We start from the raw sequence: 13,553 nt of genomic DNA, 5'->3' as shown, positions 1-13,553 counted from the left end.
TCCTCTGGTGGTTTTAAACAAAGATGGATAATACAAAAACATTTTACCGACTACCACTGCTATGTTATATAAACAGATTGTACAAACATGTCATTCAGCATGACATTTAATTGAAAATTGTTCAGGATAAAAACTCAATAACAATAAAATTCCCATTGTAGTCCTCATTAGAAAAAAGGGAGATGATAAGATGATATCTTCAAATCCTGTTAAAAAAAAGTTTCAAAGACATACGAAACAAAACATGATGACCATTTATTCTTTCTATCTGTCTATGTAGCTTTAACCAGCTTCGATGTGGTAATCCAGTATGGGCTGGCCACCCCCGAGGGCTTGGCAGTGGACTGGATAGCAGGAAACATTTACTGGGTGGAAAGCAACCTGGATCAGATAGAGGTCGCCAAGTTGGACGGCACCATGAGGACCACACTGCTGGCTGGGGAGGTGGAGCACCCTCGAGCTATTGCCCTGGATCCCCGGGATGGGTATGTTTACTGTACCTCTAGCTGACATCCAACAAAACACAATTACAACTTGAAGAGCATTCAGAGAGTGCAGATCTCCATCTACCAAGGCTAAATGCCCCATCCTGCAATGCTTAGGAAGTGAAAAATAATTTGTGTATCTGTCTGTGATTCGGATCCGCTCCCAAATTTAATTGGTTCTTACTCGGCCCATGCTACACCTTTCCAGCAAGTTTATTGAAAATCAGGCCAACATTTCTTTTAATCCTGCTTACAAACAGATAAATAAACTGAACCATGAACATCCTCCTTAAGAGGTGAGAATTGGTGGTTATATTTAAATGGTAATGTTTTGGTAATTGTGGGGCTGATCCTGACCCTATTGCACATTTATCTTTTAATAACTTTGTTTCCATGTTGCAGGATCCTCTTCTGGACAGACTGGGACGCCAGCTTGCCCAGGATTGAAGCTGCATCCATGAGTGGAGAAGGCAGGAAGACCATCCATAAGGAAACTGGCAATGGAGGCTGGCCAAATGGACTCACAGTGGACTATCTCGAGCGCCGCATCCTCTGGATTGATGCCAGGTTATAAAAAGGGCACAGACATGAACACACTCACACTAACACCTTCTTTCCCTGCACAATGATTTCTTGATCAGAGATATTAATTGAAAAGTTGTGCTGCACACAGATCTGATGCCATTTATTCGGCCAAGTACGACGGCTCTGGGCTTATCGAGGTTCTGAGGGGACACGAGTATCTGTCACACCCCTTCGCCGTCACTATGTATGGCGGAGAGGTTTACTGGACGGACTGGAGGACCAACACGCTGGCAAAGGCAAACAAGTGGACGGGCAGCAATGTCACTGTGGTCCAGAGAACCAACACACAACCATTTGACCTTCAGGTCTACCATCCATCCAGACAGCCACAGGGTGAGAAACACACGTGAACAGAAACAACTGAAGCTTTGAAATTAAAGGGGACTTATTAAACTCATTTTCAGGGTTATACTTGTATTTTGGGGTTTCTACTAGAACATGTTTTTTTCATACTGTCTGTCTGAATATAACTAGTTTTACACACCTGTCTCTTTAAGACCCCCACCCGAAAAAACCCAGTCTGCGCTCTCAGCGTCTCTGCACCTTCATTGCAGCTAGGGAATTACTAAAGCGGCACTGTTGCAGCACTTTCTACCTACAAAAAAATTATTAGACACCCTTTTTTTCTCCTTGCTTTCTTGTTCATTTTAATGCCTGGTATAACTCAAGGCACATTTGTTTGAACAAATATAAAGATAACAACAAAAATAGGTCATAGGAGTTGAATTTAAGAACTGATATCTAGCCATTTTCCATGGTTTTCTTGAAAATGATTTTTGTTATTATCAAGAAAAATATGGAAATTGGCTAGCTATCAGTTCTTAAATTAAACGCTCATGAGCTATTTTTGTTGTTATCATTATATTTGTCCAAACAAATGTACCTTCAGTTGTACCAGGCATTACATGAAGAGGAAATTGAAGAAAACAAGGGTGGTCTAACATTTTTTTCCATGACTGTATATATTATAACGTTGTGACATCACAACCTCACAGAAGTCCCGACAGGTCGTTTAAAGACACAGGTTTAGATTATATGCATTTCTATGTTGATTTAGCGTTCTGATACTTTCAGAAAATAATCAAAAAAAGAAATGAAAATGCTCAGAAAAATGTGTCAAAATAGCTCCAAAAGCAACTAGTTTGTACCTTTTATAACAAATGTGTCCATTATGAGAGCGACAAGTCAATATTAAACATGCTGATTTATGAGATGTGAAAGCATACATTCTGAGTTATCTCCCTGTACTCACTTCTCCCTAGCTCCTAACCCATGTGCGGCTAAAGACGGCAAGGAACCCTGCTCCCACCTATGTCTCATCAACTACCATCAGACATTCTCGTGTGCCTGCCCTCACCTCATGAAGCTGGGCCCTGACAAACGCACTTGCTACGGTAAGCGTGAACACACGCACATAAATGCAGTGGCTGTGGAAAACACACTCTTTGATTCCCCTTTGATCGAGCACACAATTTTCTCCTCTGCTTGTCTTGGCAAAATTGTCGTTGAATGCCGGAGTGTAATCCCTGTCCTTGCAGAATTGTTTATTTCCATCTGCATGTTTGTGTGCATGTGTGTGTGTGTGTGTGAGAGAGAGAGAGAGAGAGAGAGAGAGAGAGAGAGAGAGAAAGGATTAAACAATCTAGACTTTTTTTCACTTTGAGGTGCTGTTGCTGTGACAGCTTTGGAGCGCACTGAAGTGTCTGTCCGTGAAAAGTGAGAGCAGGCCTGTTTATTCAGTGTGTGAGTTTAGTATTCAGGGCAGCACTTTCTATTATCTTCAGGGGTAATGGAATGGAGAGCCCCTTTCTGTCTCATGCAGGCATCAGCCACAGCCCTCCGCATCCACCAGCCAGTCTGGCCTGGCCGATACAGCCTGACACCGTCATTACTCTCCCCTCTCTCTTTCTCCCTCCCTCTCTTCCTGTCCATCATTTAAGCTGCACACAGTTAAATGATGATCGGACTGTTGAGACCAATGCAATTGTAGCGTCTCTGCGCTGATTGAATTCACTCTTGCTGTCATGGCTGTGCTATTGAGTTAGCCAGCCAGACACGATCATTAGAGTCAAAGATACAATTGGATTAACTGTTTGTTCAAGTGGCAGGAATAATGTGCAGATGCACCCATCCACGCTGAAACTACCTATCCCCTCTAACTCTAGTATTAGTGTGCACTGGTGCATTTGACTTTTGACTTGAAGCTGCATTTATCTCCTGATTACCCCCAGTGACTGCTGAAGGTTTTGGGAATTACTGAAGGATGCATGTCAACATGTTCCCCTCCCTACAGAGTCTCGTCAGTTCCTGCTCTACGCTCGCCAGATTGAGATCAGAGGAGTGGACATTGACAACCCCTACTACAACTACATCATCTCCTTCACCGTGCCCGACATCGACAACGTGACTGTGGTGGACTACGACGCTCTGGAGCACCGCATCTACTGGTCAGACGTCCGCACACAGACCATCAAGAGAGCTTTCATCAATGGCACTGGAGTTGAGACCGTGGTCTCTGCTGGTACGGAGGAGGCTACACAATAGAGTTCACACCATACTGAAGACTCATTGTTTTCAGTTTTACAGCTTTTTTTTCCCAAACAGATTGGTTTACACATCTAACACTTGGTTATTATGCACATATGCTTTTAAAGGTCAGGTTTAATGCTCCGAGAACACGTGTTATTGTAGTTTTCAGTAAATAATGTCTTGAGAATAGAATGTGAAGGAAAAAAGAAGAATAAATGCAATTGATTGCGAATAGTTACCCCTCACAGCTGTTTATAACTCATTAAAGGGATAATTTACCATTTATCCAAGTTTTGCACTTTATTGTTTTTTTCTCTTATAACCTATTTGCAGTGGTGGAATGTAACTAAGTACATTTATTCAAGTTCTGTATTTAAGTACAATTTTGAGGTACTTATACTTTAATTGAGTATTTCCATTTTATGTAACTTTATACTTTTACTCCATTACATTTAGAGAATATTGTACTTTTTACTTCTTCCACCACTGCTTATTTGGCAAAGACACCAAGCCCCCAGGAACAGCTCCAGGCTTTGAAGCCATATTTGACATAGTGGCCAGTGAGCGGGGTCCCTCCTCCAACACTGTATCCAGTTCTTTTCATACAACCATGAAAAACACAAACACTATAATTGACTGTTCACTAAACCCACCTTCTGGACACCAATTATTCAATCATTGCTTAGTAACCGTAGCTACCTGCATGAAGCCGTAGTGAGAACAATACTCTGGAGTGTAATGTCATTCTTCTCCACATGTAGCTTTAGCCTCAGCCTTTCAGCATGATATCATCATGCTGTGTGTGTGTTTGTAGTTTTCAACCATGTCACATAATTGTAAGTGTTAATTATCTAGCTCCATCTGACAAAATGTGTTAGTGGCAGTGATAAATTCAGCCAACAAAATCAGCGGCTATAGGTTAGAAATTAGAAGCCTGCCTTGAAATAGACGGTTGATTAATGGCTCTCTGTTTATGTTGTTTGTTTTTTCTTCAGATCTGCCCAACGCTCACGGCCTGGCAGTGGACTGGGTGTCCAGGAACCTGTTCTGGACCAGTTATGATGCCAACAAGAAACAGATTAATGTTGCCAGACTGGACGGCTCCTTCAAAAATGCTGTCATCCAGGGCCTGGACAAACCACACTGTCTCGTGCTGCATCCAATTCTGGGGTTGGTCATCCACACACACACACACACACACACACACACACACACACACACACACACACAAACACATACACACACACACACACACACACACACTCACACTAAAACTGTCACACTTAGTCAAAATGAAGCTTTCAGAAAATGTTCTCAGACACCCTCCTGATTTCACCTTTAACCTACAACACATACACACAGAAGTGTGCACACGTAATCATACACACTCAGGCAATGTCTGGCTGTCAGGCTCCCCTCTGTTTGCAGTCAGCGATGACAGGCAGAGTAGTTTGCCATAGATGGTCGCTGACCTCTGACTGTTTCTTCACTCAGGAAGTGGTTTCAATTTTTCTCCCCTCATGTCATCTTTCTCCTCTGTCGCTCTCTTTCTCCATTTTGCTCCATTTCTATTTTGGAAAGATAGCTTCTGCTACACTATCTATGAATTATTTACTGCTAGTGTCTCTGTCGTATTCTGTCGCTATTTCTGTTCCAGTGTTTATCTTACATCCTGTCCCTTCCTGCCTTCTTTAGCAAATGTCCATTTTCCCCTCCCGTCCTCCCCCTTGAAACCTCATCCCGCTCTGCTCCCCAAACAGAACCTGGCCTCAACCTCTACTCTTACCAGCAGAGCAGAGACAGACCATCTGTATTTATATATTTAGTTTTGTCCTGCAGCAATATGTGTGCCTTTGAGAATTTGAGGTGGATGAAGAAAGGATATTTTCTTAAGAAATGTCTCTGCCTCTGTGTGTTTTTTTGTGTACTCCTTCCTCTCTTTCAAAGACCTAGCCTACTTAAGCAGAGGAATGTTTCCGATCTGAGCATTGTTGGCACGGGGGAAAATGAGAAGCAGATGCTGGATCCATATGCTGGGGCTGTCTCCTCTTTCTGGCACACAAACACACTGCCCAGAATACGTCCAGGAGTGGGTGGGGGCAGAGAGAGTCGACGGGGAGGGACAATCTCAAACTTACATGTGTGTGTGCGCGAGCAAAAATATGAGAATGGGGGCGTTTAAGTGCTGCAGAAACTTTATTTAAAGGCATGTTGACAAACAAATGAAGGGCGTGGTGGGTTTTAACAGGAAGCGGGTGATGAGGGAAGAGGATAGATACCCTTTAAACATAGATTACACACAGTCTAAACACTGTGACACACAGTCACATCGACCTGTGTACAGTGAGGACTTTGACCAGTTTAAGAAGCAAGCAAGTTGCTGACATGTTTCAGCTGCTGAACTGAAGTTTGTTCTATAGAGATATTTCTGCTTTACCCAACTTCATCAGCCTCTGTTGAACTTGAGTGGGCTTTAAATTTAAACTGACATATTGCATTTTTTAAAAACATTCCTATTGAAGTCACATATGGCTTGGAGAGATTTACAGACCAGCTGCTGCACAGATTCTACAATATTTTGTGACTATTTCTATAACGAGTGTCAGATCCCCTTTCAAGAGAGAAGTATTTAGTATGATCTGAACACATAGCCACAAATCACAGCACACAAACCATGGCCACAGGTGAACAAATCAGGTGATAAAGCTCTACAATCTCCAAGGGGAATGAAAGAATGTAACTGGAGAGCTGTTTGAAATTCATTTTCAGTTCAATCCAGTGCTGCCAAGGTCAGTGTGTACATATGGGATATCTAAGGTTACGATGTTTTTGGAATGTGTGTTTTAGTTGCAAGGTCTGTTTGTAAGGTCTGATTGAAATGAGAGAAGAGATGTGAGGTGCGTTGGTTTCAGTGCGACAGGAAGTTAAGCATGGCAAATTGATTCCCCTGAAATCATTTATTAAACCTTTTTGTCAATAAGAAACCCCCTGCCGTACACTGAGCAATGAGGTTTGCATTGTGAGGCTTGTGCTTGTTATTAAGTGGCCTATTGACTATGTTTAGTCTGCAAGGTAAATTATGATGTGCTGAAAATAAATCAAGTTCCTTCTCTGCCTGCCTCTTTCAGGAAACTCTACTGGACAGATGGGGACAACATCAGCATCGCCAACACAGATGGCAGCAACCGCAGCGTCCTCTTCACCGGCCAGAAGGGCCCTGTTGGTGAGTGACGTACTTTACCTCTTTGTGTCCATAGTATGTGTCAAACGTGTGCATGAATGCATGAGAGACAGCGCACCCTAGTGACAGGGCAGGTAATTACACATCTTGCTTTGCTTTCTAGGTCTCTCCATTGACTTTGACAATGATCAGCTGTACTGGATCAGCTCAGGAAACAGCACCATCAACCGCTGTAAACTGGACGGCTCTGGACTGGAGGTGCTTGAGGGGGTAAAGGGCAAGCTGACGAAGGCCACTGCACTGGCCATCATGGGTACGTCTCCAGAAAATGTTCAGATGTTTCTCTGAGTTAAGATTGAGTATTCCTGTCTGAGAGTGTTGAGCATCCTGTCTTGTGTTGTGTACTTTAGGAGAGAAGTTGTGGTGGGCAGATCAAGGAACTGACCAAATAGGAACATGTGACAAAAGTGACGGTGGCAACTGGAAAGTTCTGAGGAACAGCACGTCCCCCATGATGCACATGAAAATCTACAATGAAACCGTGCAGAAAGGTGCTGCTTGCCACGCGGCAACTTTTTCTGAGCCTGTGCAACATTTACTCGGTTAAATTGCTTAGAGCAAAAAGTAAAAAATAAAGGGAGGAAATATGTCCTTGTCTCCATTGAAGGTCTGTTTTGCTTGCTGCATGCAGCCTGTTTATCTATGCCAAAGCACATCTGTTTATGTCTCTGTAACTCGTCTTTGATTTGTTTTGTGTATTTATTCTCCTGCTTTTGCGTTCCCAGGCACCAATCTCTGCAGTAATAACAATGGAGACTGTTCCCAGCTGTGTCTCCCCACATCCCTGACCACCAGAGCCTGCATGTGCACTGCAGGATACAGCCTGCGCACAGGGCAGCAGTCTTGTGAGGGTACGACACATTCATACACACAGCATTTTCTTGATTTTGCCAAATTTTGATTGAAGAATCTATAAAAAAGATAAATCTGTGATGCAATACAGACTTTTCCAAGGCTCAAAACAGGGACTTGTGTTTGTTTGCTGTAGGTGTTGGCTCTTTCCTGCTGTACTCTGTGCACGAAGGCATACGTGGTATTCCTTTGGACCCATCAGACAAGTCTGATGCCCTGGTACCAGTGTCAGGCACATCCCTGGCTGTGGGCATAGATTTCCATGCTGGTAAGACGTTTTTTAAAACAGTGGTTTTTCTCACATGCTAGATAAGGATAAATCACCCCAGCATGAGGGTATTTTGTCTCTTAGGTTAAATAACAGTGTAACTTGCCACTGCATGTGTTGGTGTATAAGTGCCCCTCCCCCCTGAGCTTCAGTTCACTGAAAGAGTCAAAATTACAACAAAGAATCATAAAATGACCACAAAAAGACTGCAGAGAAACCAAAACAACTACAAAGAGATGCAAACAGGCTACAAAGGGACCACACATTGACTTACAAAGGCTATGAATAGGGGGCAAAATAACAACAAAAATACTCAAAATGACTACAAAGACACAAGAAAAATTAAAACTAAAATTGTAAAATCAGGGGCCAGTTGTTTCATTTTCTGCCCATTCTAACAGGTTTCACTTGTTTTCTCAGACAATGACACTATCTACTGGGTGGACATGGGCCTGAGCACCATTAGCAGGGCAAAGAGAGACCAGACCTGGAGAGAGGACGTGGTCACTAATGGCATCGGCAGGGTGGAGGGCATCGCTGTGGACTGGATAGCAGGTGACAGACTCTTCAGACATGTGGAAAACTTTGTGTACATGACCAAAAAATGTGTAATCAAACATACTGATAAACACTTTTGCTGTCAGTATGTCTTTCGTCCTTGCTTGTCTGTTACCAGGCAGTAGGAAGGGAGGTTAACTTATAACAAGGAAGAGAACCTATTGTGCTAATTGAAAAAAACAAGAAAGATATACACAAAGACACAGAAGAGACAAAACAAAGAGACACTTGCACTGTGAAAAATAATTTATTTCAATGAAAGTCACTAAGTAACAAACAGTAGGTAAACAAGGCCATTGTTTCCATTCTGTCTTCTACAGGAAACATCTACTGGACAGACCAAGGCTTTGATGTGATCGAGGTGGCCAGACTGAATGGCTCTTTCCGTTACGTGGTGATCTCCCAGGGCCTGGACAAGCCCCGTGCCATCACTGTCCACCCTGCGAAAGGGTGAGAGGAAACAACGCTCTAATTATCGCTGCAGCTGTCTTCAGCTTCTGCTTCTGTAATTTCTCTTGTTATTGATTACTGAGGAAGTTATCTCTTTTGCTTGTGTTGGTGTGATTGTGTGTGTGCAGCTACCTGTTCTGGACAGAGTGGGGCCAGTACCCCCGTATCGAGCGGTCTCGTCTGGATGGGTCTCAGAGGGCTATCCTGGTCAATGCCAGTATCAGCTGGCCCAACGGTATCTCCATCGACTACGAGGTGCAGTTTTACATTAATATCACTCTTTGACTGTTCAGACAGTGGACAGTGCATCACAACATTCTCTCAATCATTACCGTCTGTGTGCGTGTAGGAGAGTATGCTGTACTGGTGTGATGCCAGGACGGACAAGATTGAACGCATCAACCTGGAGACCGGAGAGAACAGGGAAGTGGTGCTGGCCAACAACAACATGGACATGTTCTCTGTTTCTGTGTTCGAGAGCTACATCTACTGGAGTGACAGGTCAGATATTTTGTCACTCATTTGGGAGTGATATTCGTCATCAGTATTCATATTTTACTCATCTCCATTTAAAAAAAAAAAAAATATCTTTAATTTTTGAACCAGGACCCATGCTAACGGCTCCATAAAGAGAGGCAGCAAGGACAACGCCACAGACTCTGTGTCTCTGAGGACCGGTATTGGTGTGCAGCTCAAAGACATCAAGGTTTTCAACAGGGCCCGACAGCAAGGTGAGCTCAGGGGTGTTTATTTCAAAACTGTAAAATGTCTGCTTTAGATGCAAAAGATGAGCTGGGACATTGTCTAAAACGTAAATGAAACAGAATGCAATACTTTGATAATCCCTTATGACACATTAAGTTGAAAGGGAGGTTTTATTCTGTTCAAAACTGATAAACTTTTAATGTTTAAAGTTAAACTTTAAAATTTAATGCCTTCTGTTTTTATTTATGTTTTACACAGTTTCCCAACTTTTTTGAAATCAAGGTTGTACTATGATGGCATATAAGGGACACTGTAGGTTAAAAAAATATACAGTCATGAAAAAAAAGATTATTAATATTATTACCATTGTTTTCTTCAATTTCTTGTTTATTTTAATGCCTGATACAACTAAAGGTTCATTTGTTTGGACAAAAATAATGATATCTAGACATTTTCCATGGTTTTCTTGATAATAACCAAAATCATTATCAAGAAAACCATGGGAAATTACTAGATATCAGCTCTTAAATTAGACTCTTATGAGATATTGTTGTCATTATATTTGTCCAAACAAATATACCTTTAGTTGTAGCAGGCATTGAAATGAACAAGAAAGCAAGGAGAAAACAATGGTGGTCTAATATTTTTTTCCATGACTGTATATATGGAGCTGGTGGAGAGAGGAAGTAAATGATGCAAGTAAATATAAATATATGTGAAAAAAACTTATCTGGAAAATCTGGATATTCCCTGAGAAATTGGTTAATATATTTTTTAAAAAGACTCACACATTGATGAAAAAATAAAAATCTGAAAATGATAGGGTTTTTTGTTAAGGAACAATGTTGCTTCACTTTGCAGGGTTTGATCAGATCCCACACTGACCCTAATATGCTGTTGTAAAATTCTTCATAAATGTTATATAGCATGTGCAATTTCATTTTTTAAATCTGAGAAATTCAATTGGAGTTGACTATTCTTTTTCATGGATTTCATGTTTGTGTACAGGAACAAATGTGTGCAAGGACAAAAATGGTGGATGTCAGCAGCTTTGTCTTTTCCGTGGCAACGGACAGCGGACGTGTGCCTGTGCCCACGGCATGCTGGCTGAAGACGGCTGCAGCTGCCGAGACTATGACGGCTACCTGCTTTACTCAGAGCGCACAATACTAAAGAGCGTCCACCTGTCAGATGAAAACAACCTGAATGCACCCATTAAACCGTTCGAGGACCCTGAGCACATGAAGAATGTCATTGCGCTCACTTTTGATTACAGAGGAGGGGGAGGAAAGGGAGCTAACCGTATTTTCTTCAGTGACATCCACTTCGGCAACATCCAGCAGATCAGCGATGACGGATCTGACCGCAAGACTGTGGTAGAGAGTGAGTATTCCCACATCTTACGTATGTCTTTTAACAATCAACTTCCACCCAGTTCGTGTCCCAGCTTATCTACAGTGTATTTCCCCTCCCGAAGTTGATATTGGACCTGTCGTAAGTCAAGAGTCTGTTTTGGTTACTTTACTTTTTTGGTGAATAACAAAGACATCAGACCCCCCAGCGAGAAATCTTCTGGAGGAGAATATCGCTGCCCAAACACACTCCCAATGATCTAAACACAACCAGGAAGCTTTTATTCAGAAGTTAAGGACAAATTAGAAACAAAAATAAATCTTTGGGAACAGAGTGTACAAACAGGCCTACAGAGAGACCTTCATTCTTATCTCAACACAACAAAACACAGGTGCACTGTTAATGTTTTACCAAAGTGCCTTTAGTTTAAACTGTTTATAAGGAATGCATGATTCGCGAATGTTTGTCCCACTGTTCCTGTGGGGCGGCACCTCCCAGGGCTACTGGTTTGATTTTCGTGTACAATATCCAGACTACCAGTAAATGCTGAGATGTTGAATGTTGCCTGCTGTTGTAAATGCTGTTGTTTTGCCTTGTTAAGCAGACTTTCCTCGTGAGGATAATGACTGTGTCCATTTTTTTATGTGTGTCGTTCAGTAAAGCAATTCAGCGTGTAATTGTTTTACTGTAACTCCCAGCAGTCAGGGTTTGCCCAGTGTTTGTGTCCCAGGTGTTCAGTTATATCAAGCTAGTTGCTGATCGTAAACCTGTCAGGCAGTAGCCATAGCCACAGCAACACGGGCTGTTTGTCCTCCCCTCTTGAACAGCCTTAGCAGATCTTGTCTGAACTTTTGGGACATGAGTACGTAAAGGATGGGGTTCACCACTGTAGAGGAGGTCGCCATAAGGCGTGAAAAAACACTGAAGCTGCTGTAACGTGGTGAAGCACCAGTGGCCCCTGAGCTTTCATCCGACAATAAGGCCAGCGTCAGGCCGTATGACGGCAGCCAGCAAACAGCAAAAGCCAGCACCAGCATGGCCGACGTCATGGTCACTTTGCTCTGGTGGCGCTCGACTTGGGGGGCTCCGCCGGCATGCTGCCTCTTCAACAGGAACATGTAGATGCTGCCGTACGCCACCGCAATGGTGACCAGTGGAAGCAAGAAGCCCACGATGAAATGAAGCAATCCATAGATCACCTGGTCTTGGTGGGACAGGAAAGCAAAGCAAATGAGGCTTTCGTGGGTTCGGTGTATGGATCCTACAATGCGAAACACCAGCTGGGGAGCAGCCAGGCCGAATGCCACGACCCAGAGGATCATTGTAGCTATGCACACCCGGCGAGGGGAGAGGAGGCTGAAGGCTCTGGTGGGCTTCACCACAGTCAGATAGCGAGACACAGCCAGTATGGCGAGCGTGAAGGCGCTGGCTGAAGACCAGGCCGATCCCAAGAAGCCCACCAGACAACACATAAAGTTTCCAAACGGCCATCGTTGCATGGCTATGGCAGTAGTGTGGAAGGGCAGCACGGAGAGAAGCAGCAGGTCGGCAGCGCTCAGAGCCAGCAGGAGGGAGTCGGTTCCTGTACCTGTCATGGAGCTCTGAGGGCACTGTGCCACCCCACTCCTCCGCCTCCCACACAGGATCACTATCACCATGGTGTGCCCGCCAACCCCCAGCACCAGAATCAGCACATCTAATATCGGGACCAGGACCCGCTCCACATTGTACTGCTCAGCGTCACTGCTGTTCCCGAGCAGACCCTCTGATCCTGTAGAGTTGAGCAGCAGCATCCTGTCTCCAGTTACTCAGATGTGTACTGATACTGCCACTGTTTGCTCTTTGGTGAGCCAAATATTCTCAAGCAGGTCATAAAACTACTGATAATACATGTGAGAATGATAACTGCAGTTTACTCTGAAATAACAGCACACTGATTTGCAATAACTTCCTGAAATGTTGATGATAAAATTAAGCAATAAATGAAGATGGATGCTACATATAAACACACATATTACATATATTTATATCACTTCTAATATTGTGAAAATGACACTGCCTTTAAAACACAATCAGCTAATTTCCCTAGTAGAGTTCAAGCTGCTTCCAGTGTATGTGAATCAAGCCACGGCAGTCCTCGCAATCAGCCTCACCTCTGATTGGCTGGGGCGGTAAAGTGAATGAAATCAGTTCAGACCCCTCCTGACTTCTCAGCTGCCGGAGTTTCCATCCACCTTTGAGAGCCACCAAGTTTTCAGATCTAGGTTGTGTGATTTCCTGTCGCCTCACAGCGTGCGGCTACTCCACATGACATCTCAATCAGACCCAGCAATCCAAAATCAGCCTCGCTCCTGCTTCCAAGGAACAGATCTCCTGAGAAACACAACTGTAGCAGAGGAGGAACCGAAAGGAGAATATCTGCAACAGTCAGAGACTATGACACACGATATGGCAGGTGAACTCTGGACTGATTATCATAGAGCAGGCAGAGATGGGCTGGCCGGCTCTCTGTGGGAGGACCTATTGG

At 43.4% G+C, this 13,553-nt stretch overlaps 2 protein-coding genes across 3 annotated transcripts in view; one reads left to right on the top strand and one right to left on the bottom strand.

Annotated features, from left to right (window-relative positions):
• LOC131968741 (low-density lipoprotein receptor-related protein 1-like) overlaps positions 1-13,553 on the top strand; it is a 122,872-nt gene that overhangs the window by 81,932 nt on the left and 27,387 nt on the right. For both annotated transcript variants that reach the window (XM_059329742.1, XM_059329741.1), the window contains exons 25-41: positions 281-485; positions 888-1,052; positions 1,159-1,403; positions 2,333-2,464; positions 3,364-3,591; positions 4,595-4,769; positions 6,728-6,822; positions 6,944-7,093; positions 7,191-7,331; positions 7,566-7,691; positions 7,829-7,960; positions 8,381-8,515; positions 8,839-8,968; positions 9,097-9,223; positions 9,318-9,469; positions 9,575-9,699; positions 10,682-11,056. In XM_059329742.1, the coding sequence (XP_059185725.1) occupies positions 281-485; positions 888-1,052; positions 1,159-1,403; positions 2,333-2,464; positions 3,364-3,591; positions 4,595-4,769; positions 6,728-6,822; positions 6,944-7,093; positions 7,191-7,331; positions 7,566-7,691; positions 7,829-7,960; positions 8,381-8,515; positions 8,839-8,968; positions 9,097-9,223; positions 9,318-9,469; positions 9,575-9,699; positions 10,682-11,056 (2,838 nt within the window). The remainder of the gene's footprint in view (positions 1-280; positions 486-887; positions 1,053-1,158; positions 1,404-2,332; positions 2,465-3,363; positions 3,592-4,594; positions 4,770-6,727; positions 6,823-6,943; positions 7,094-7,190; positions 7,332-7,565; positions 7,692-7,828; positions 7,961-8,380; positions 8,516-8,838; positions 8,969-9,096; positions 9,224-9,317; positions 9,470-9,574; positions 9,700-10,681; positions 11,057-13,553) is intronic.
• Positions 11,071-13,478, bottom strand: LOC131968745 (delta-type opioid receptor-like). Its single transcript, XM_059329748.1, has one exon. The coding sequence runs from the start codon at positions 12,817-12,819 to the stop codon at positions 11,797-11,799; it is 1,023 nt and encodes a 340-aa protein (XP_059185731.1). The 5' UTR covers positions 12,820-13,478; the 3' UTR covers positions 11,071-11,796.

Source organism: Centropristis striata, chromosome 3 (assembly GCF_030273125.1).
Source record: "Centropristis striata isolate RG_2023a ecotype Rhode Island chromosome 3, C.striata_1.0, whole genome shotgun sequence".
NCBI lineage: Eukaryota > Metazoa > Chordata > Actinopteri > Perciformes > Serranidae > Centropristis > Centropristis striata.
Note: the sequence above shows the minus strand (reverse complement) of the source record. Positions and strands in the feature narration are given on the sequence as shown.